This window comes from Podarcis liolepis (genome assembly GCF_965112155.1).
Source record: "Podarcis liolepis genome assembly, chromosome: 9".
In the NCBI taxonomy this organism is placed as follows: domain Eukaryota; kingdom Metazoa; phylum Chordata; class Lepidosauria; order Squamata; family Lacertidae; genus Podarcis; species Podarcis liolepis.
The window spans coordinates 46990842-47015196 of NC_139564.1; the positions used below are offsets into that span (position 1 = coordinate 46990842).

The 24355-nt window shown below is 42.4% G+C and overlaps 1 protein-coding gene across 1 annotated transcript; it reads right to left on the reverse strand.

Moving 5' to 3' along the window:
* Nucleotides 1-34: 34 nt before the first annotated feature.
* HPGD (15-hydroxyprostaglandin dehydrogenase) lies at nt 35-21322 on the reverse strand. Its single transcript, XM_083520352.1, has 7 exons — nt 20942-21322; nt 17877-18000; nt 14750-14856; nt 5653-5749; nt 2419-2495; nt 1572-1735; nt 35-1173 (listed from the first exon to the last, which is right to left on the reverse strand). The coding sequence occupies exons 1-7, from the start codon at nt 21032-21034 to the stop codon at nt 1029-1031; spliced, it is 807 nt and encodes a 268-aa protein (XP_083376478.1). The 5' UTR covers nt 21035-21322; the 3' UTR covers nt 35-1028.
* Nucleotides 21323-24355: the final 3033 nt, after the last annotated feature.

Here is a 24355-nt window from a genome sequence, read left to right on the forward strand (position 1 = left end):
AAAAAAATTAAATGCCCATTACAGAATAACCAAATTGATTTTAAAGTTTATTTTCTTTGCAGTAACTACACAGGCCACATACAAGGTTTCTGAACCACAAAATTCAGTAATATGATCCTTAAGTAGTTATTGATATTAACCCTTTACAAGCTTTCTTTAAAGAGAGAGTAATTTACAAAATGTCCTTTTTAAATTTTAAAATATTAGGTAGTAGCAGCCTTGGCCCTGACATTGCTCAGGAATTCTACGATATGACCCCCCCCCATCAGTGCAGCTTTGAAATCAGTGGTTAAAATCAGTGCAGTTCAGAAAGGTTCAGTCTACCATATTGATTCAAAATGGCATCCAATTGTACCCAAACACAGACGAAGACCTGTTACTTGATCTCAGGAACCATCATGCAAAATTTGGTTATGATAGCTTAAGATATCTTCAAATGCATAGCAGACAGACAAACTGTCCCAAATATATGGTTTAATTCTGTATTTCACACCATGGCTTGAATCCACAGATGACTTGTGTTTTGCTTTGTGTCAAACTAGCTCTGATAACTACTTCCCCACCCTTTCCACACATGGGTGCTCCTGTTTCCCCCATGATTCACCCCTTAGTATGTCAAATTACCACCCAAAAGTTCACTATGTGAGCAAAACTCCTGCGATTTTTCAGTTTTCCAGGGCTGCAAATGGATCCCCCCCCCCCCAGGAAGCAATTAACATGGGGATGAGTGCTAAACTACATTCCACTAGATTTCTAGAAGTGGCTTTTACGTTGTGTGAAAGATCTAGTGAAGTGTGGAAATTATCACGGAAGGAAACATCAGGAGAATCCAATATACTGCCATCTGAATGCAGCCTCATATTAAGTTAAGAACTAAACTTCTAAAATTAAAAATTTAATATAAAAAATCATGTTTGTTTTGTATCTAATTCCTCACACAAGGAATATTGGCAGCAATATTTAGAACTCAGATGTACCATTAGCATTGCTTTACAACTCAAACAATTTCATTTCAGGAATGAAAACAGTCACAAATTAGAATTCCCTGTTTCAATGGGTGCTGTGTTGTATTCATGAAAATGAATTCCTCGCTTCGTTGTTATCTTCATAACTTGTCCATTTAGTGAATCATCTTCAAGGATTTGTATCAATCCTTTGGCAATTAGTGTTGGTCTAAAAATAAATTTAAGTGATAAGAATCAGATACTGTGTCAGAATAGATCCCCTGTCTGCTGTTAACTAAGTCTAGTCTTTCAATACAATCTGCTTCACAAGAGCATGTGAGCTTACAGAATGGTGATGACAGTTCAGTGAAAGAGAACATGGGATGGGAGAGAGGGGAAAGGGTCTAACCTCCACCCCTGGCCCAGACTGTACTCCTAATAGCTGGCATGTTGTAGAGGCTCCTTAAGTAAAGTTGCCAGAAGGAAGCGTACAAGATGCCATCCAACCGTTTTAGGAACTGCACTCTGGATTTGTTTAGGGTTTACTCCTTAGCCTTTTCTTCTCCCAAAGTTGTCCTGCAAGGCAGCAGGTAATCTGACAAATACCACTGTGCCTACTTTACTTACTCCAACACGCCGTAGACTTCCATCATATCTTTGATCTTGTCAATGTATGCAACATATTGACCCATGTTTTCTTCCTTGTCTATTGACTGAAGAATTGGTGTGTTGACAAAAGCAGGACAGATGGTATTTATTCGTACACCATAGTTCGCTGCCTCAGAAGCCATCTACAGGAAAATGGCAGATGTTAAGTGTTGGTGGTGTTGGGGAAACCATTTTGCAGCTGACTTGAAGATGAAAAGAAAAGAAAAAGAAAGGCACAGCTCCACTCCTTGCACCTTCTTGCTCACAGGGCCAACATCAATGAGATCTAGAGTTTCCAGTTATTAGTACATGGATGGAGATAAAAGAGCGGGGGGGAGGAAGATAGATTTGGCCCATTGTCTCTCTGCTAGGTGGTCAATTGACCACCAATCCAGTTGCCGATCCCTTATAACAATAATTATCAGAGACTAGGAAGCATATTGTATGATCAACATTTGCCAATGCAATACATATTTAAGGCAGGCAGGTGTATGGTAGTATTTGTGTAACACTCAAATAAGCTGACTACTGTCACAAAATATGTTTCTCAGAACTAGAACTAGGCCATCCTTTGTGGCTTTAGGTTTTCCCCAATTCAGATGCTTCTCTTAGCATTGCTGTCACTTTAACGAGCTGAAAGACATTCAGAAATCCTGGCAACCAGATTCTGAAGCAGCAAGATTAATTTTTATTTATAAAGCATAGTTACTTTGAATAGCTAAGATATTCAGATAATGCAGTTATTTTATAGATGAGAGGAGGGAAAATAGCAAGGTAAGTTTGTCATGAGGAAAATTATGAGAATTCTTCAGCTGCCCATACTCACGGCTATTGAACGTGTAAATCCAATTACACCATGCTTTGAAGCACAGTACACTGGCTGGAATGCAACAGGCATAAGTCCTTTAACAATGGAAAGGAAAACAGTTACAAACATTTATTAAAATGAGCATCACTCCTGATAACTAATACTGAATGAAACTAAAAAGAACTGAGCCTGCATAAGTAAACATTTCTGGTTTTATATGTTTATTTTAAGGTTTTTACTGCAATAGAAGGTGGGGAAGATGGGCTATTATTTTTTATACAACTTATTAATTGCTTTTCCAATTCAAGTGGTATTCAAAGCAACACACAGAATAGTTTGAAAATGAACACTTCAGAAGTGATATTAGGGCAGATATAAGGGCTGCTTTCCATCACAAACACAAGACATGATTTTTCATAAAGTGGCTCATTCCACACGTGGGTGCTACCAAGGTCCACAAAACAGTGCCCTGAGCATGTGGCAAACAATTCACCATGGGGAGGGGTCTGAAGGTCTAATTAGAGTCTGATTAAGACAAAAAAATGCGGCTACTCACATGCATAAATTAAGCCTTGTAAGATCCCATGTATCAGCCATGTTTTTCTGTGGGATCCCTCCTGCACCTGTGGGATTCCTACAGTGGGCTTGCTCCATTGATCAACTGGGCAACTACCACTTTAACATAAGGTTGCTTGGGAGAATTGTGGGGAACTTTAGATGGCATGCAGCCACCCCTGTCCCTGAGGATAGAGGTCCTATGAAACATGCCTTCCCTCTTAGCGGTGTAACTGGCGCTGACATTGTTATCGTTTTGGCACCAGATCAAGACTTAATTATTTTCTCAGGCATTTTAAGGGTTTTGCTGTTTGACTCTGTCACTGTTGTTTTGCTTTCAGCAGCCTCTGTTTATTTTTATATAGGGTTTTATTGTTTCAGCATTTTATTGTAGGGTTTGTTTAAACTATGAACTAGACTCCACCTTGGTAGGTGAAGGGCAGCTTATAAATATTTCAAAATAAATAAATAAAATGGATACGATCTGTTTCTAAACATATGTATTTGCATTTCTGTAGTTGCATATGCTGCAGTTAGTATTTTTGGACATCAGAAAGTAAGACTTTAGACTTTAGCTATACTTCGAAGGTATTTACAAATGGTAAAGTTCTGTCAGTCTTTCATTAAGTTCATGGATGTTAAGAAAATAAAAATGGGAAGTTTATTGTTCTTATGTGTTTGGCTGGAGCAAGAGCTATTCACTTCTCTGTGGTGTGTGCTATTATAGTTTCGGCATTTGGGTGGGTTTTGTTTTGTGTTTTGCTGGTATAACTTCCCATGTTTACTTGAACTGGAAATAATAATGTTTAATGAACACATAGTCATAGCACCCTCTACAAGAGACAGGAAGTTCATAGATAAGACAGATTACAAGTCCTTAACTTCTCATTGTTAGCACTGATGTTATACTGCATATTGAAAAGTGCAATTATTATTTAATTTGTTAGTAGCCCAAATCCATGAGTCTGTAGGTGACTTGCAAAACATTTAAAATACAAAAAGTTTAAAACAACATCCATAAACAAATGACATTTTAAAATACAGTGATCTACTGTATTTTGAGCTCTCTCCTCCTATTTGGTTGACGGATGACACTAATGCTTTGACTTGGCAAATGCCACAAGAGAATTTTGGAGAGCCAAAGGCACATTTTCATTGTGGAGAAATGCTTTCTTTCTTTCTTTCTTTCTTTCTTTCTTTCTTTCTTTCTTTCTTTCTTTCTTTCGTCAGGTGCTGGTGTGGTTGCTTGAGAGCAAACAGGCAAGACTCTGACCTGTCTTTTCCAAGCTTTATTATAAGTGCAAATTATTTACAGTGAAGAGCGTCGCAAGTTCATGTCTGGCTCACTCGCTAGCAGTAGCAGAATCTGGGAGTGGGTGGTCCTTATACCTCCTCCACCATAACAGTCGCATGACCCCCAACCTTCTCCTCCCTTCTCTGCACCTAAACCTACTGCGCAGCATGGGCGCTGGCAAAGGGGTACTTCCCTCCCCTCCGGTTTGCTCAGGCTTGGTGTTGAGGCTCTCCCTAGCAAACCCTGCTCCCACCACTTCCCTCCACTGGAGGTGGGGCTTCCCTCCTTGCCAGAGGAGGAACTGCTTCGCAAGATTTTCGGAGGTTCCCTATAACACAACTGCCCTTCCACCTCTCGGCTCTGAGCTGATGGCAGTTCCCTGACACTTTCTTTCTTTCTTTCTTTCTTTCTTTCTTTCTTTCTTTCTTTCTTTCTTTCTTTCTTTAAGTTCATAACATTTATACACTGTTTGATCGTAAAAACCCACCTCTCAAAGTGATTTAGAAAAAGATAAATCATTAAAATTGAGAGAAAAAATAAAACCATTCTTTAAAGTCTTTAGTTTGTAGAAACAAAACTTCCCTGTGCCTTTCTTAACATTCCTGATGCATCAAATAAAACTTTTCTTTCACTCCATGGATTGGTGGTTCTTTAGTAGTGCTGGTTTTATTTTTTTCTGATGTGACGCTGGTGTCAGTGAACTGGTGCAATGTTTCAGTTGTTGCTTATCTCATGAATTCTGCTCATATTGATCCAGAGCAGATTCCAAGGTGTAGTTAGCAGAGTAAAGAAACTTAAACATGTTGCAGGATCCCCAAAATATAGACCAGAGGCAATATTTCATCCAGTAGAGCTTTACTGTTACTGAAGGCAAATGAGCATAATGGTCACAAATCCAATACATTCAAGATTGGCACAGTCCATAAGAAATCCAGTTGCAGCAGACTTAACCTACACTTACAATAACTTAGCATTTAGCATACTATATACAGAACACCACACCAGAATGAAAGAGAGCTAGAAAGTGAAAACCATGCTCCTTCTGGCCTATTATTATATAGTCAGTATCACCATGAGTGAAAGAGATAACAGAACCAGTTTAAACCAGCTGTTCAGCTTCTCTGAAGGAATAACCCAAACATATGGAACCTTCCACTTGTTTTTGGGAAGAATAGAAACTTAGTGGCAGCTAGAAACTTCCAGCTTGTATCACACAGAGAAGCTTCCAGAACCTTCTTGAGTCAATTAGAATAGGAAAGATCGCTACACTTTAAACCAATTCTTTTTGTACCAAGGAATGCAAACTGACAGTTTTTAAGAAATTAATATAATCTCACTGGTCTTCAAACTAATGGAAATGGAAAAAATAGCCTTAAAATAAATAAGCTATATAAACCTCTTACCTGCTAGTGATGCTACATTAACAATAACTCCTCCATTATGTCCATTTTGAGTTTTCATGTGTTCTAAGCCAATATATGTTCCTCTGATCACTGAAATCTGGTACAGAGAACAAAAAGGAAGTGTCACACTTAAGTCTCTTCTCAGTCTGACATTAATCTGTTATAATCAGACTTTCAGTAAGTATATTCAACAAGTTTAAAATCACTGTGGTTGTTTCCCTTTGTATTCCTAAAACATATAAGTTATCTAGAAATAGATTATTCAGGCGTCAATACTTTGATCTGCCTCCTTTTGATCTGCCTCCTTTTTTACAATGCCCCTTATCTTCTAGATTTCCTAGACATTCTGATTAACGGCAAATGGACCTAGAGTCCTTCTAGGTGCCTGACAAATTAACTGTAGAACAACTTCACCCATGTCAAGGTACCATATTTATGAAGTCTGAAACCCTAAAAAAGGGAAGGGGAATTAGATCTGGCCAGAGAGCCAGATCCAGAAGCGACCAACCCTCCATAGGTTGACAGGTAGGTGGCTTGGTCATCATGAATTTGCACCTTTGTCAGAATGCAGGATGACAGAAAAAAAGCACCAGGTTCTAAAAGTGCCACATTCTGCCTGCAAAGGAAGAATTGGGAGTGCATTTAAATTACATTCCTGATTCTTCATTTGCAGCAGCCATGGCTTGAACTTTTCCACATCTGAGGATGGCTCAGCAAAAAAAACCGTATGGACCTAATTAGGCCTGCAAGCCCAAGAATCTTCAAAACTTATCATTTTCACTTCTGTGGAGAAGATACCTCTCCATGCTTGCTGTGAGAGTGGAAGGAAATTTTCACCTAAGTTGCACATGTGTGCAACTACTGCACACAGTTATTCCAGCAAGAAGTTGTGCATTGTGTGCAAAGGCTACAAAAAGCAGAGCTTGCAAGCTTCCCCACCACCCCCTCTGCAGTTTTGAAACTCCTTGTCAGCTTCCCCTCTACAGTGAAGGGGCTTCTCTAATACTGTCACGGTTTCACTTTAAGCGAGAACTGTAGAAAGTACAACAGCTTGTTTAAAGGGTTATCTAGACCAGAGGTTCCCAAACTATAGTTTACAGCCCACTGGTGGTCTGCAGGTTTCATTCAGGTGGTCCGCCTAGTCTGAAATGCTAAGGTGGAATCTAGAAAACCCCCTTACTATACTGTACAGGCAAAACTAATGGAAGGGTTTCAAATTTCCAAGAATCACACAACTATTGTGAACAACCTTTGCAGAACTAGGGCAGGAGTGGGGAGAAAGTTTGTAAGTTTCACCATTACTCTTTACAATCTTTGATTGGTGGGTCAATAACATATATAATTAGTGCTGATTGTCCCATGCCTGGCAGTTGGATGGGGAAACTGTTGTGCGAGGGAGAAGTAAACACACATATACTGTATGCATGAACAGGTGTTTGGAAACTCCACTGCCACACAAGACATTTCACAGAATTTCCACTGCTATTCTGCACCATAAGAATGTAAGACCAGGCTAGTGGCTCCATCTAATTCAGCATCCTGTTCTCAACAGCTATCCAGCTTCCCCCAACAGTGGAAACAGAGTACAGCCAGGTATTGATATCCTCCATGAATTTGTCCAATCCTCTTTCAAAGCCATTACTGCCTCTTGTGGGACTGAATTCCATAGTTTAACTATTTGTTGTGTGAAGAGGTACTTGATACGATACGATAATCTTTATTGTCATTGTCCCATACAGAACAACGAAATTGAAAATATATACATAAGACATTCAAAAATCAACAAGCCTGCTATCCAAGCCTGGTTAATCCCCTAAAAACTCTAATACCCCATAATTAAATACAATATACTCTCACAGAGACTACCTTAAAGGTAAAGGGACCCCTGACCATTAGGTCCAATCATGGCCGACTCTGGGGTTGCGGTGCTCATCTTGCTTTATTGGTCATGTGGCCAGCATGACTAAGCCGCTTCTGGTGAACCAGAGCAGCGCACGGAAATGCAGTTTACCTTCCAGCCGGAGCAGTACCTATTTATCTACTTGCACTTTGACGTGCTTTCGAACTGCTAGGTTGGCAGGAGCTGGGACCGAGCAACGGGAGCTCACCCCGTCGCGGGGATTTGAACCGCCACCACAGCGCCACCCCTGTCCTTACACTGTGTTTAAAACCAAAATCTCATTTGGATAAAAACTGTTTTTCAGGCAGCTAGTCCTAGTCTTAATAACCCTGTACCTTTTTCCCGAAGGCAGAAGCTGAAAGAGATCATTTCCAGGGTGCGTACTATCCTGCACTATCTCTGCAGCTTTCTTATGACACCTGGACTGTCTGTCCTGAAGGGTCCAACAGTCAGCTTCAGTGGATTCCCACGAGTTCTAGTGTTATGATACGCTTCAGTTAGCTAAGACACCAGGGTATGCAGTACTGGTTAAATCGTGTCCTCCCTAAAAGAGGGCATGTGTCGCGGTGAGACCTGGAGACCAACCTCCTGTCTTGTGGGTGAGTTGGATTGCTCAGCCACAACACCCGATTGGTAGGTCCCTCATTGCTGGCTTCAATCTGACCAATGGGGCACAAGTCCAAACGGATCGAGGGACCTATATATACCCATGCAAATGACCCAGAGCTTTCTCTTTCAGCTCGTGCATTTGGAACACCCACCCACCTCTCTCTGTCTTTAGGGCATTGTGCGATTGACCTTGCTATGTGTCATCTGTCGTTGGGACAGGGGCACGGCAGGAATTTCCCCACTTGGCTGATTGGCTGTTGCCATTTGGGTTTCGCCTGCCACATAGCATATCGTCACAACTTGTAAGGTTGTGGATAGGCACTGGTTCAGGTGATAGGGATGGGAGAACGGTCTCGCCATCCCTATGTGAAGGGAATTCCATAAAAGGAATCCAGGGACTCAACTGGTTTGGTCAACCCCTGTGAGGGGCTTGTGCCCGTGCCTGAGTCCAGGGGGGCATCTGGGTGGTGAACAGGGTCAGTTCCAAGCTTTTCACCTTCTCAGGTGTTCACCCTTGGCTGACCCATGCTGGTGCCCTGGGTCAGCGCTGCCTGCAAGGGTGCAGGGAGCTGGTCGAACCAGAGCCTATGCAACCACTCACCTTCTGTAATCAATAAAGTTGTGGTCTAAATTCTGTCAAAAACCAAAATTTGAGTCATGTGTGAATTTATTTAAGGGGGAGGTCTCTGGGTCTGAAAACACAAAAAGTACGGTAATCATAATGTTATGCACAGCATGTCTTCTCTCTGATGTCTGTTCTGGGTACTCATTTGCTTTGAGCATTCTGAAGAACTGGTGAGAGGAAGAATAATAAGTGACTCGGATTTCCTTGTTCATCACATCTGGATTGTCTACATGCCCCGCCCCCTGGCCCTGGATCTTGTACTCATCCAAAGCAAGTCTTTCAAATGCTCTCCACTTCTTAACCAAGACATAACTGACTTCCCCAATAGCTCTTTTCAGTTGCATAATTATTATTTTTTCTGGCAGTTTCTAGTCCTGCAAGTATGAATATGACTATCCCATTTACCACCAGGCCTGTCTCACTCATCATGACGCAAGCAAAATTATGAAGAAGAAGAAGCACATCATGTCAACTTCCTCTTATGTCATCCAGTTTCGAAGAGGAAAATCAAGAGATGTGGGTAACCTCCCATATGTAACCCTTCATCAGTCCTAGAACTCAAGTAAATACCCTCTGTCTCAATATCACTCTCTAGGCACATCCCCCCATTAATAGATTTTTCTCCCATACCCTTTCATTTGTCAAGCATATTGCTACCATCTTTCTTCATTGTGAACATTATGAACATCTGCACACTTTTCAACACAAATGTTTGTTAAAAGCCTTAGTAGCTTATGCTAATTTTGTACGTAGTAGCATCTAGACACCAGCTTATTCTATATGTCATTTGCCTGATAGTTCTACAACAAACAGAACACATTTACTAATCTTTACACTAGTAATAGCTAGTGATCCATTCACAACTAAGGGTAGATCCATTTAAATTAAAGTACTTTCAACTTTCCTTAATTTCAGTAGAAAATATTTGAGTACTAAAGTTTCCACTGAAGGGCAAAATCCCCTCCCCATTAATTTTGGAATTTGGAACCTGGAATTTAAAAGTCAGTGGTTTGTTATTTATTTTTATTTATTTTAATATAGCTTTACTCTCTTGCTATAAAAATATTCAAAGTAGCAAACAAAATACAAAAGTTAATGCTATATATCCCAAATTATCAATTAATATCACAATGAAGCTATAAAAATCAAGACTGAGTCATTCAGCAGCAAAGTCATTTAAAAGGCAATATTTTGCTCTCTCTCAGAAAAGTCATTTAAAAGGCAATATTTTGCTCTCTCTTACCAACTTTATTTTAAATCCTGCATGAGAAAATTCTGTGTCAGGATGATTCTTGTGAGATGCGACAGGACAATATGTCTTGTTAGCCAGTTTTTGCCTTTAGCATGTGTGTGTGTAAGGAGTTTACATAAGGGAACTAATAGAGATATAAAAGGGAACAATTATTGTTTTGGTCTACCAGTTAATTGAATAAAAACGTGCCTGAACAAATGACATGCAATCAAAATTTGCCTTCTTTAAAATGCCTTTGAGCATTTCCATTTCTTACTGACAGCAGATTTGGCTTATGCATTGCTTTAAAAAAATGTAATCAGTTGCATAGAGCAGGCATAGGCAAACTTGGCCCTCCAGATGTTTTGGGACTACAACTCCCATCATCCTTGACCACTGGTCCTGTTAGCTAGGGATGATGGGAGTTGTAGTCCCAAAACATCTGGAGGCCCAAGTTTGCCTATGCCTGGCATAGAGATTCACCAAAGGACAGAAATACATAAAAAGTTGTGGAAGTCCCTGCCTTGATGCTGAAAATAGCAGGCATATAATCATCACTGCAAAGTGTAAATCACTTCACTGATTAGCTGTTACTAATTAACAGCTCATATAATGTATATGTTGTCTGGGGTGTTAGGGGAGGGGTAGTACCTCTGGTGGGAGACACAAGCTCCTTCTTGGCTTCTAGAAACTGTCAGCATGTGACAGTGGACATGCCTGGGAAATGGCTTTGACTGGCTGGCTAAACCAGGTGAGGGTAGCTGATGGGTCTCAAATGGTTAGTTATGGGCTTCTGGCAGATTGAGTGGACAAGACCAATAGTGGGTCCAATGGTCAAGAAGGCTGTTTCAGCACGCACTGTAGAGGAAAATGAAGGGCAGATGGGGCTTGCTACCCTAGCAAAGTAGCTCATTAAGGATAAGGAATACCCTGATCCATAATCTCTGATGCCTTGCAGCTATGCTGTTTCCTGATAAGGGCTTTGGGTAAATCCAGGCAAAATCTGTACCTGCTGCCTTGCAGGATATCTTTGGGAAAAGAAAAGTCTAAGGAGTAAAACCTACACAAATCTGGAATGGAGTCCTAAGACAGTTGATGGTGTCTTGTACATCTCTTTCTGACAACACCTGCAGCCAAGCTGGTGCCAAACATATTGCTCTGCTTTCCTTTGGACCACATTAGCAAGGCCAAGGGGGGAGGGTCATCTGGGCAGCCCAGAACCTTCATACACACTGCCCAGGCTTGTACCCCAGGGAGGTCATGTTGGTACTGCTTATGCAGTGATTTGACTTCACCACCAACAATACTGTATACTGAGCTGCCTTATGCTGCGATAAACCACTAGTGCATCTGAACCAGAACTACCTAATTTGACCAGCAACAGTCTCCAAGGTACCAGATGGAGGTGTTTACTAGACTTTTAAAATCTTTGAAACTGAACATGCCAAAGACTCAACCTGCTTCTGTGTTCTATGTGCCATGAATCTATGGCCTTTTCCAATCTTTTAGGCTATTAAGCTATTTCATTATGAGGTTTAAGAATGGAATCCTAACCATGCATACTACGGACTTACCGTATTTTTCGCTCTATAACACGCAGTTTTTTCCTCCTGGAAAGTAAGGGGAAATGTCTGTGCGTGTTATGGAGCGAATGCCTGTAGATGGCAGGGGAATCCGCTGCAGTTGTGAGCAGTCCGTGGCTCTCTTTGAAACTGCAAAGCGGGTGTAAGCGGCTCCTGTCAGCGAGCCGAGCCGGGGAGGAGGGAGAGAAGCAGATCGGGGTTGGATCGGGGTTGGTTGCATAAAAAAAAACCCGTGCTCTATGTCCCTCTCTCTTCTCCAGTGAGCTGCTAAGTAGCAGCAAAGCTTTTCAGCCAGCCTAGCCGGGAGGAGGGAGAGAAGCAGATCGGGGTTGGATCGGGGTTGGTTGCATAAAAAAAAACCCGTGCTCTATGTCCCTCTCTCTTCTCCAGTGAGCTGCTAAGTAGCAGCAAAGCTTTTCAGCCAGCCTAGCCGGGAGGAGGGAGAGAAGCAGATCGGGGTTGGATCGGGGTTGGTTGCTTTAAAACAACCCCGTGCTCTATGTCCCTGCCTGCAGTTTTTTGCTGTCCGATTTTGGATCAGCCACTGTAGGGGCTGTGTGTGTGTGTGTGTGTGTGTGTGTGTGTGCTTGAGCTATCGTTCTCCTCCTCCTCCTTCCTGTTCACTCTCCCAGCGCCCCTGCGCTCTCCTGCGACTTTAGGATTGATACTGTGTGTGTGTGTGAGAGAGAGAGAGAGAGGGGGGGGGTCGTTCTCCTTCTCTTGCTTCCCACTCCCAGTGCCCCTGCGCTCTCCTGCGACTTTAGGATTGATACTGTGTGTGTGTGTGTGTGTGTGAGAGAGAGAGAGGGGGGGGGGTCGTTCTCCTTCTCTTGCTTCCCACTCCCAGTGCCCCTGCCTCTCCTGCGACTTTAGGATTGGTGTCTGTGTGTGTGAGAGAGGGGGGGGATCGTTCTCCTTCTCTTGCTTCCCACTCCCAGTGCCCCTGCCTCTCCTGCGACTTTAGGATTGGTGCCTGTGTGTGTGAGAGAGGGGGGGGTCGTTCTCCTTCTCTTGCTTCCCTCTCCCAGTGCCCCTGCCTCTCCTGCGACTTTAGGATTGGTGTCTGTGTGTGAGAGAGGGGGGGGGGATCGTTCTCCTTCTCTTGCTTCCCACTCCCAGTGCCCCTGCCTCTCCTGCGACTTTAGGATTGGTGTCTGTGTGTGTGAGAGAGGGGGGGGGGATCGTTCTCCTTCTCTTGCTTCCCACTCCCAGTGCCCCTGCCTCTCCTGCGACTTTAGGATTGGTGCCTGTGTGTGTGAGAGAGGGGGGGGTCGTTCTCCTTCTCTTGCTTCCCACTCCCAGTGCCCCTGCCTCTCCTGCGACTTTAGGATTGGTGTCTGTGTGTGTGAGAGAGGGGGGGGGATCGTTCTCCTTCTCTTGCTTCCCACTCCCAGTGCCCCTGCCTCTCCTGCGACTTTAGGATTGGTGCCTGTGTGTGTGAGAGAGGGGGGGGATCGTTCTCCTTCTCTTGCTTCCCACTCCCAGTGCCCCTGCCTCTCCTGCGACTTTAGGATTGGTGTCTGTGTGTGAGAGAGAGGGGGGGATCGTTCTCCTCCTGCTGCTTCCTGTTCACTCCCCCAGCGCCCCTGCGACTTTAGGAGACTTTAGCATGGATCCACATGGATCCTCAGGATTTTTGCATTGGGCTACGCCAAACTCACCGTCAGATCACATGTCTGTGGCCACAGCATGAACCACAAAAATCATACATCCACTGTTTTGTTTAGAATAATTTTTACTTGTTTTCCTCCTCTAAAAACTATGTGCGTGTTATGGTCTGGTGCGTGTTATAGAGCGAAAAATACGGTACTTTTCACACTTTAAATGAGAAATCAGATACTGTATAAGACTTTCAGTGTAAGCCTGTTTCCCTGATAGGACATTCTAATGCCAATTATATAAGGTGTGTTCACAAGTTACATTCAACGAATGTAAAATTTGTGTACACAGATAGTTGAGCTCCACACTCTGTACGTGTGTAGAGACAGCTTATACGTGTGATCAGTGCAACATGTGAACAAGCCTGCACTAACATTGTTGCTGTTATGAAATATGCTCAAATGAAGCTCTCAATCATTTTGAGCAATCTGTTTTCACATGTTTTGTTTTATTCTGCATTTTCTTGTACTACCCAAGGGGACATCAAAACATCATTCTTCGTTACCTTTCGCCTTCTTTTCAAAAGCTCATTGTGGTCTTAAGGCCGACACCCTCTCCTTTATTTGTTTTAGTTTATAGAGTTTTGTACTGTGCTGGTTATTGCCTTTGTACTTTAAACTAGGACAATGACCTTGTTTAGGTCCTGCTTTTCATTTGAATTGTGCTTTACATATTGAGGCAATATCAAAAGTAAATAAGTATGCAATCATTCCTGGAGACCAGCCAGGTTTCAGCAGAGTACTGTGACACAATGCTAACAGTGCTCATTGCTGGATCTATCTGCCAGTATTTTTTCATCACTATACCCAGCCACTGAGATGCAGTTTAGTTTGTCATGCTAAAATAGTAGTACAAGCAACGATTACAAGTAAATGAAACTGCAATTTAACGTTGTCTTGTAAGAAATGTAGCACTTCAGGTGCACTTTTACATAGTTATTAGACCACTAAGTCAAGTGTGAACTTCTTTCTGGCCACAATTCTGTGTATGCATACTTGGAAGGAAGTGCATTTAAAGTAAGTACAGTGGTACCTCAGGTTATAGACGCTTCAGGTTACAGACTCCGCTAACCCAGAAATAGTACCTCAGGTTAAGAACTTTGCTTCAGGATGAGAAGCGAAATGATGCGGCGGTGGCACAGTGGCAGTGAGAGGCCCCATTAGCTAAAGTGGTACCTCAGGTTAAGAACAGTTTCAGGTTAAGAACGGACCTCCAGAACGAATTAAGTTCTTAACCCAAGGTACTACTGTAAACATGCACACTATGTTCCTCATCCTCACTGCAACACAGGTTCTGTACAGTACGATAATCTCCATAGTATTTCAAATCCCACTACGTTCAGTGGGACTTAGTCCAGAGTAACTGCGTACAGGGCAACAATCTTAAAACTGTTAGTGGCCATCGATCCTATACATTTATCCTATCCTAGCATTTATAATGCTGTACAGGTGTTTTTTAATGGGAATATTTAATGTATGAATTAAGCTTACCAAGTTAACTTGAACTGTGATTTCCCAGTTTTTTTCATTATTCACTCCAGCGTTGTTAACCACAATATCCAGCTTTCCAAAATGTTCAAATGCCTTCTTAAAAGCATCTGCAAGTAAATAGGGGTTAGAGTGAAAAGAGAATTTTTCATTATTTCCATACAATTCATCATTCAAGAATGATGGCAACAACACGATCTAAAGTATGAATTTTGCTTAAATGTGAATACAAAGAATTGTACTCATCTACAGCACTTCCTTAATTCTTCATAAAGTATATTTGTATCGTATGATAACATTTTATCAATTGAATGGATAAATTGATTCAGCCACTCAATGTTGGTGTGTTAGTCTTGCCTGTTCCTTGGTAACATAAAAGAAGAAGAAGAAGAGTTTGGATTTGATATCCCGCCTTTCACTCCCTTTAAGGAGTCTCAAAGCGGCTAACATTCTCCTTTCCCTTCCTCCCCCACAACAAACACTCTGTGAGGTGAGTGGGGCTGAGAGACTTCAGAGAAATGTGACTGGCCCAAGGTCACCCAGCAGCTGCATGTGGAGGAGCGGAGACTCAAATCCGGTTCCCCAGATTACGAGACTACCGCTCTTAACCACTACACCACACTGGCTCTCAAAGGTTTTGTAGGGCTGTTTAGGTAGGGGCCAGAGGAATGGCCTCCCTAAATCTGGCTTTGTGTTTTGTTTCAGAGCAAAGCATTAGGTAACCCTAGTGTCTGCAAAGATGAAAAACCGAATTAGTAAAGGGGTTCCTGGTGCTCATGATAGGATTTGTTTCCATGTGAACAGTAGGAACCTCATTCAGATTCCAATGTGTTTAAGTAAATATGAATACAGAATTATCATCAGAGGATGGTAATTATACAGGTTAATCCTTTCAGAACAAAATGATATGATTTGGTTTTTTAAATGTATAGGCATAATCTGCAATACAATCACAGACCAAGGAAATAATTAATTGAGCAAAAATTGACCGGTTCTTGATATCTCTTTTCTAAAGCTGTTACTAAAGATCTATCCCCCCCCCATAGTTCTCTAGGGTCCATGATAATTAATACACAAATATTTGCACCAAGAGTCCTCAAACTGCTTTATTCCTAGATATTTGTCAAGTCATCCCCTTAAGTCCCATAACCTAGAAATAATTTAGCTTTACCATCAGCCATAGTTGTGCAATCCTGCCAGGCTGACAGAAGAAGAGTTTGGATTTGATATTCTGCTTTATCACTACCCTAAGGAGTCTCAAAGCAGCCAACAATCTCCTTTCTCTTCCTCCCCCACAACAAAAACTCTGTGAGGCGAGTGAGGCCGAGAGACTTCAGAGAAGTGACTAGCCCAAGGTCACCCAGTAGCTGCATGCGGAGGAATGGGGAATCGAACCCGGTTCACCAGATTATGATTCCACAGCTCCTAACCACTACATTACACTGGCTACACCACAGTGCACACTTCTGTGTTTTGTTTTGGTTTTTTTTGTTTTGTTTGCCTTTAGAGATAGCTCCCTCTATTAGAAAGTGTTTCCCCATCTGTTAGCATTGCAATCAGCTACTTTGTGTAGACTCAGTTATTTTACTTTAAATAGATTATAACTGGGGCAATTAATGACTGCTACTAGACACAGGAACCACCTGCTGGATCAGTCCAGTGGCCTATCTAGTTTAGCATCCTGTTCTCACAGTGGCTAATCGGTTGCCAATGGGAAGTCCAAAAGCAGAACCTGAGCAGAACTATGCTCTCCTGAGCTGAAATTTCCAGCAAATTGCATTTGCGAGCATACCGTCTCCAACAGTGGAGGCAGAACATAGCAAATATGGGGATTAGCTGTTGAAAACTTTATCCTTCAGTCTCTTTTAAAGCCATCCAAGTTAATGGCCATCTACTTTTTGTGGGAGCAAATTCCTATGCACTTTATGAAAAAGCACTTTCTTATAAGAAAGTGTGACTATACCAAAACCCTCCCATTAACTGAAAAGAATCCTGCTATTCTAGTATTTTGAAGAATATCCTACTTTGTGTATGTGCTAATGACTGTTTTTTCCTTCCAATTTAATTTTCATTCAATAAAAATGCAACAAATTTAAATCATTATTATAGTGCAAATTATAAACCGTATGGTTTTCATTAGACCAATATTACAATTTGTAAGTCCCTACAAACAATCTCCCACTAAATCTTTCTACTCTATTGTTTTTCTGAGGTAAGTACCTGTTTTCTTTTCTTTTTTAAAAAAGTGGTGATCCCATAACCACACATTCCTGTTCAGAAAATGGTATCAGGAAGACTAATACAGCTAATAAAGAGTTATAACAAAAAACAAAATTCAGACAGAATCTTTCATGAAAAGCCTCTTGGTCCAAGTTTTATGGGCTTCTGTGTTACGTATTTGGACTGCTGAACAAATGTGTGAAATAACAACTTGTATTAAATGCTATCAGTTGCTGAAATGTTCTCTGCACTGAGCAAAGTCCCATTGTAGCCATTTAGAAGTCAGCTTCCTTCTATGTAAATATGCATAAGATTACAGCACACAACTCCCAACAAGTCTCAATTCCTCCAGACACTAAGAACAGCTTTTCAATCTGCACTGTAAATTGCTTTTTTCAATTTGGGGACACTAAAATAATGTTAGTTATGCATAAATGGGAGAGGAAGTGCTACCTTTAATGTTAAGCCATACTATTGGGTTTATTTCAATATCAAGTAGCTGTTTTGAAATAAATATTTTCTTCTCTCTTCCCTACATATGATAATTGGCTTTCAATTTCATTTTTATATAACACTTATTTCAATATCTAATGTCATGGACTAGGTGGGAATGTTCTGTATTAAAGCTTAAGAATAAAACAAAACACGGTACAGTTTTTCACATATTGGGTTCATACAAACATTACAAAATATCCTGTAATTTATTTTTCTTTGTAATATGTCAACTAATTCAATCGAGGAAAGACATTGCTGATGTTTTGTAGATTTCCTACACATTTATAAATCCTGGTTGGATATTGGCTTTCTTCACCACATCCTAACCTGCACAGATTTTATATCTATAACATATTTTCTTCCCCTGACTCTGACAGGATAAAGAGCAGGGGGGGGGGGACACACACACCTTTACCTTTTAGTTTTTCTTCACTTGAAACATCGCAAGAAATAAATATGGTCCTCTGCGCTTCAAACTGCTTGTCAAAGGCATCTTTGCTTGCTTTTCCTCGTTCCACATTCTGATCCACAAGTGCTACCTGAATGAAAAGGATAATGACAATAAGATTATGAGAGAAAGAATTATTATGTTCTTCATAGGGATAATGGAAGATCTGTTTTAGAGAGTGATAAGACGACTGAATATCCAGGCAGCACCAGATTTTGGGTGGTACAGGTGGTTCCCTTCAGAGGGCACTGAGCTGAGGGGGCACCAAATTGAGATGATCCATAATTGAGAAGATCGATGTGGGGGCGCCAAATTTTGGCCTTGCACAGTGTGCCATATTATGAAAGATTACCAAAGCCTGCCCCATAGCATTACATAAGATAATGTGTGAAGAAATTATGTTTACATGATATTCAGTATACAATGTATATACTAGACATACACTGCACATAAAGTTCATGCATGATCCAACTAACAAGCACTTTTATGTCCCGTTCAAAGGGAAGATTAAGCTTGTGCTTCCATCTTTCCTAATTAAGTCAATAGGCATTTAAAGTGTTTAATATTTGCCGGATGCTTCATATGTCTAACAGTGCAATACAATGGATGTTTACGCAGAAGTAAATGGCACTATGTCAGATGGGACTCGCTTCCTAGTAAGCATCTTTGAGTGCATGTGCAAAACAACTTGCCAGGTAGTAAGGCACCTTCTGTTTCAACTTTCAACACCAGCTGAACACCAGCTGAAAACTTATTATTATTATTATTATTATTATTGTATCATTCTTATGCAGGCAATTAAGACTCTTATCTTTTCACAATAGATAGTTGGCTTCTGATTTTAATTTTAATTTTTATTAAATAGCTTTTAATGCAGAATTGCTGCAAACTACTGTATGGGAAATGCACCCAGAAGACAAAATGTATTGAGAGCAGTTAGTGATGTGACATGGTTATTCCTGCCTCTGTTCCTTCCCCTTCCCTTTCTTATGTTAAGCTTTTTGATGGTCTGAGAACAGTCTTTAATGTCCTGAGAGAGTTGCCGTAATCAGGTGTGGAGGATCTGCTGGGTACCTTCTTTGATGTTGGACATGGTTTTTAGAAAGTGAGGCATTGGAAGGGGATGGCTAATGGATGATCTGCCCATAGCCAGTCTGGCAAGCCAGAGTCTGGCAATGCTATCTATAAAATCAGATGGTTTGGGCAGAGTTTCTTTGAAGCTGGTGCACAAACTGATCGGCTGCAGGGCCCTGCAAACTGAGGCTACCTGGGAGAGTCTCTTCCAAGTGGCAGAATAATAATAATAATAATAATAATAATAATAATAATAATAATAATAATAATAATAATTATTATTATTATTATTTATTTGTACCCCACCCATCTGGCTGGGTTTCCCCAGTCACTCTGGGAGGCTTCCATAGAAGCCAAAAAACACTAAAATATCATACATTTAAAACTTCCCTGAACAGGGCTGCCTTAAGATGTCTTCTGAATGTCAGGTAGTTGTTTATCACTTTGACATCTGCTGGAAGGGCGTTCCACAGGGCGGGCGCCACTACGAGAAGGCCCTCTGCCTGGTTCCCTGTAGCTTTGCTTCTCGCAATGAGGGAACTGCCAGAAGGCCCTCGGCGCTGGACCTCAGCGTCCGGGCAGAACGATGGGGGTGGAGACGCTCCTTCAGGTATACTGGGCCAAGGCTGTTTAGGGCTTTAAAGGTCAACACCAGCACTTTGAATTGTGCTCAGAAACGTAATGGGAGCCAATGTAGGTCTTTCAAGACCGGTGTTATGTGGTCTTGGCCGCCGCCCCCAGTCACCAGTCTAGCTGCCGCATTCTGGATTAGCTGTAGTTTCCGAGTCACCTTCAAAGGTAGCCCCACGTAGAGTGCATTGCAGTAGTCCAAGCGGGAGATAACTAGAGCATGCACCACTCTGGCGAGACAGTCCGCGGGCAGGTTGGGTCTCAGCCTGCGTACCAGGTGGAGTTGGTAGAAAGCTGCCCTGGATACAGAATTGACCTGTGTCTCCATGGACAGCTGTGAGTCCAAAATGACTCCCAGGCTACGCACCTGGTCCTTCAGGGGCACAGTTACCCTATTCAGGACCAGGGAGTCCTCCACACCAGCCCACCCCCTGTTCCCCCAAAACAGTACTTCTGTCTTGTCAGGATTCAACTTCAATCCAGATTGAACTGCTTGCTTGGTATGTATACATTGCTTGCTGTTTTAGAACAAAATCTTTAATCTTCTCACTCACTTGCATATTTTGTATTGCTTCTGAATCTCATTTTAAAAGAACCACCTTGCCTCTGGCAACAACAACAACAACAGTAGTAGTAGTAGTAATAATAATAATAATAATAATAATAATAATAATAATAATTTATTGTTTATACCCCACCCATCTGACTGTGTTTCCCAAGCCACTCTGGGCGGCTTCCAGCAAAATATTAAAAGCTTCCCTGGCAAGACAGCTACTCTGATTCTTTTTAATGAATAGCAGTATATCATATCTGATAACTAATGAATAAAAACAAAACAAAATAAGGCCCATTGAATTCAAAGGGACTTCTTTCTGAGTTACTAGGAATAGATCTGACCTTTGAGTGTATATATGGCTAAGGTTTTGTCTCTATAGTGACAGCTAAGCAAACGCATACATACGTGTATGCCGAAAGAGATGCACACGTATACTGCGTAAGTACACGTATCTGTAGCAGTTGTAAGTATCATTTTGAATACAGACACAGTGGATACATTTGAGCACGTAAATGTATGCATTTTACACATACGCAGCATACTTTGAAACAGGCACACTCTCTCTCTCTCTCTCTCTCTCTCTCTCTCTCTCTCTCTCACGAGCTTCGCAGCCCACAGCAAACGCGGGAGGAAGACCAATAGCTTCGCGGGAGCCACGGCGCGCACGCAGAGGAGGAGCCCGGTTGGTCGCTGCGTCCTCGGAGCGAGGCGGAGGCGACGCGGAGAAGGCGCGAGCCCAGATGCCGCGGACCCTCGCCCCCCACTTCCTTACCTTGCAGCCCTTCTCCAGCAAGGCTCGGGCGAAGGCGTTCCCGATGCCCTGCGCTGCCCCCGTGACCAGAGCCACTTTGTCTTTCAGGTGCATTCCGACAGCCGGCGGGAGCGCTCTCCGCCAGTGCCCTGCCTCTGTCTCTGGCCGCCCTTCCTCAGGCAACTGGGGATTGATTTATTACTCGCTCCTCGTTTTTAATCTCCCCACAGCCTCGAGGTTTCCCCCCCTTCCCCTCCCTCCCTCCCTCGCTCCCTCCTCTCTTTTCTTTTTTCGAAGGAGGCGGGAACGAGGGAAGTGCCTGAAGTCGGAGACACGAATACGCACGAGCGCGCCCAAGGAGCCCAACTTGGTTGTCACCTGCGCCGGAGTTGCCACCCGCCCTTTGTCCCTCCCCTCCTCCACCTCCAGCCGCCGCTGGCGCTTCCCCTTCGGGAGGGACTGTCGGCAGCGCGGACGGGAGCCGTCGGCTGCGCTCTGTCCCTGGGTCTGGTTTCGGACAGAGCGCGGCCACCAGCGCCTCAGGGAGCCCTGGAGATAAAGGGCGAACCGAGCTGCTCTGGCAAGAGGAACGAACCCCCCTCACCCAGCCACTCCTCCGCATCTCGTTCCTTCTTACCGCCTCCTCTTGATAAGCAAATTACAGATACATATATTTATTTTTCCAGGCTGTCTTCATTTCTGTTCGACAGCCTCCCGCGAAAACAAGCAACTTCTCTCCGGAGAGGGACTTTCCCTCCCTCCTCCTTCTCCTCCCTTTCTTTCTTTGGCAGCCCCTGAAACCAGGCACGTTTTCCTTGTCCCAATTTGCACGATAAGGGCAGGGCGAAGAATTGAAACTACCGAGGAAACAAAAGATCCTCCGTCAGGATAAGGAGGAGGGGCAGGGCAGCTTTTCCTCAGAGACCATCCGTATGGGTGGGTGTGCCCCTGTAAGCAAATATTATTGCTTGCTGCCATAGCTTTCTTCACCTTTGCAAGCCTTGGCCTACAGGGTTGGGGGAAGAGTATCCAGCACCCGCTGCTTTCCTTGAAGGTGTCTGATCCTTTCGTTTTCAACAGAAGAACACCCCCCCCCCCCATTTGTGGGGCAATGATCGATCGATCAATGATAGAGTTGGAAGGGACCCTGAGGGTCATCTAGTCCAACCCCCTGCAATGCAGAAATCTTTTGCCCAACGTGGGGGTCCTGACTCTGAGATAAGAGTCTCCTGCTCTACCAACTGTGCTATCCCAGTTTATAATTTCTAACGTTGTACCTATGAATTCACTAGACACAATCGTTATGCTGGGGTGAAATTAGGCTTCTTGGGGCTTTGTTATCATTTTAAACCTTTCTTTCCAAATAGATTTCTATATGTGGGATATATCTAGTCATTATTTCTGAGAGCTGTTCTTGTCTACCAAGCCAATCAGAGAATGTGACAGTTGTGATTAAGGTTTTTAAGGGTTAAAACTCTCACTATGATTTGAGCCCAGATGCATAACCATTGTAGTGGATAGGTAAAGGACCCCTGGATGGTTAAGTCCAGTCAAAGGCGACAATGAGGTTGTGGTGTTCATCTCGCTTTCAGGCCAAGGGAGCCGGTGTTTGTCCACAGACAGCTTTCCGGGTCATGAGGCCAGCATGACTAAACTGCTTTTGGTGCAACGGGGACACCATGACGGAAGCCAAAGTGCATGGAAACACTGTTTACTTTCCTGCCACAGCAATACCTATTTATCTACTTGCACTGGCATGCTTTCGAACTGCTAGGTTGGCAGCAGCTGGGACAGAGCAATGGGAGCTCACCCTATTGTGGGGATTCGAGCTGCCAACCTTCTGATCGGCAAGCCCAAGAGGCTCAGTTGTTTAGACCACATTGCCACTGGCAGTAGATACAGAATAGGTGTTGTAGGCACAAACCCCCTTGAATCTTGAAGCCTTTAGAAAGAGTACATTTTGCATTGCAGCTGTTCCAGAGCCTAGATGAGAGCACAGTAGGTGCCACAATGAAAGAAACCAAGTGTGCACCTCTTTTTTAAAAAGCCATAAATACAGCAGTTCTGATGACAATATTCACATGAGGATTGCAAATATATACAGTAGGTGCACACAATATAGATGCACGTCTAGTGTTGCTTATGAGCTTAATAACACAAATGAAAAAAATATTTTAGGATTCGACTTTTGCAAGGCAGGACATTTGAGTTTCTCCAGTTTCTCCTACCCAGTGCTGTCTGGCCCCTCCCCCCAAAAAAATTCTTCAAAGCTGCTCCTGAGGGTTGTGGGGACACCTCTGGAACAATATGGGATGTGACAACAGAGGGCTGTAATGAGTGGATGTTTGGATTGGATTCCTCACCTTGTGCTAGCAGGAAAGGTTATGCTAGTTCAAATCCACCATGTGATACAAGTCTATATTCTGTTGTGATAAATGGGGAGAATAAGAACACATATTTCGTAAGCAATAGTTGCATCTAATAATGGAATACTTAAATATAAAAGTTTGTAACTGGACAAAGCAATAAGGCCAGAGATAAACTATTGCAGGAGGCACATAAAGTGTGCAGAGCATTAACCCAGAAAAAAATGACCAGAAAAAATTATTAAAATGTTGAATACCTCATGCTGTCAAAGCAACATGAAATGTTACAGATTCTTTTTACAGTCCTTGAATTTTCACTGGCTTTGGCCTGTTTCATTGTATATTCATGGAGTAAACATGTCCAATAGGATGCAAATGAGGAAAGGAAATTGAGGAAAGAGAAAATTGGATTTCCAAGATTGTATATTTTTAGGGTGGGAAATAGGAGCATCTATATGATATTAAACTGCTTGCCCTCAAAAGAAAAGCAGGATTTCATTAACCCCTTTCCTTTCAATTTTCAAGTTTATAAATCAGCTGTTGAATTCCTTTATTAATAATTGTTGTTGCATTTGTATTCTACCTTTTTGTCTAAAGAGCTCAAGGTGGTTTACATGGTTCTCCTGCTCCTCCTTATTTAATCCTCACAAAATCCCTGTGAAGTAGGGTAGGTTGAGATGTAGTGATTGGCTGAAAGTCACCTAGTGAGTTTATCCTGCTGTCATGGTTTGGCCAGGTCAATAATTGTGTTTTAATGTGATGTAAAAGATTCTGATCTCCACAGGCTGTGCTGAAAAAGGAGGAGAGTGCATGAGCTTGAAGCTTATTTTTGTAACAGTAAACCATATGTTACATCTGAAAAGGCTTACTTTTGTAACAGTAAACCATGTGTTACATCTGAAAAGGCCAGTGTTTCATTTTTCATTGAAAAGATGCTGGGAAACAGATCTTTCTTTGTGAATGATTCCCTGTCTTTAGAAATACCATTTGTTGTTGTTGAATGGCTGCAATAAGAAATACAATGCTTTTCTTAAGAAATAGATTTATTTTCATGTCTAGGTCTACTGGC

Coding starts and splice junctions, on each gene's coding strand:
- HPGD (XM_083520352.1), bottom strand. CDS start 21,034: ATGCACCTGAAAGACAAAGTGGCTCTGGTCACGGGGGCAGCGCAGGGC. Junction 5,750..14,749: donor TCACAGTTCAAGTTAACTTG/GTAAGCTTAATT, acceptor TCTCTGTACCAG/ATTTCAGTGATCAGAGGAAC. Junction 2,496..5,652: donor TAATGTAGCATCACTAGCAG/GTAAGAGGTTTA, acceptor CCATTGTTAAAG/GACTTATGCCTGTTGCATTC.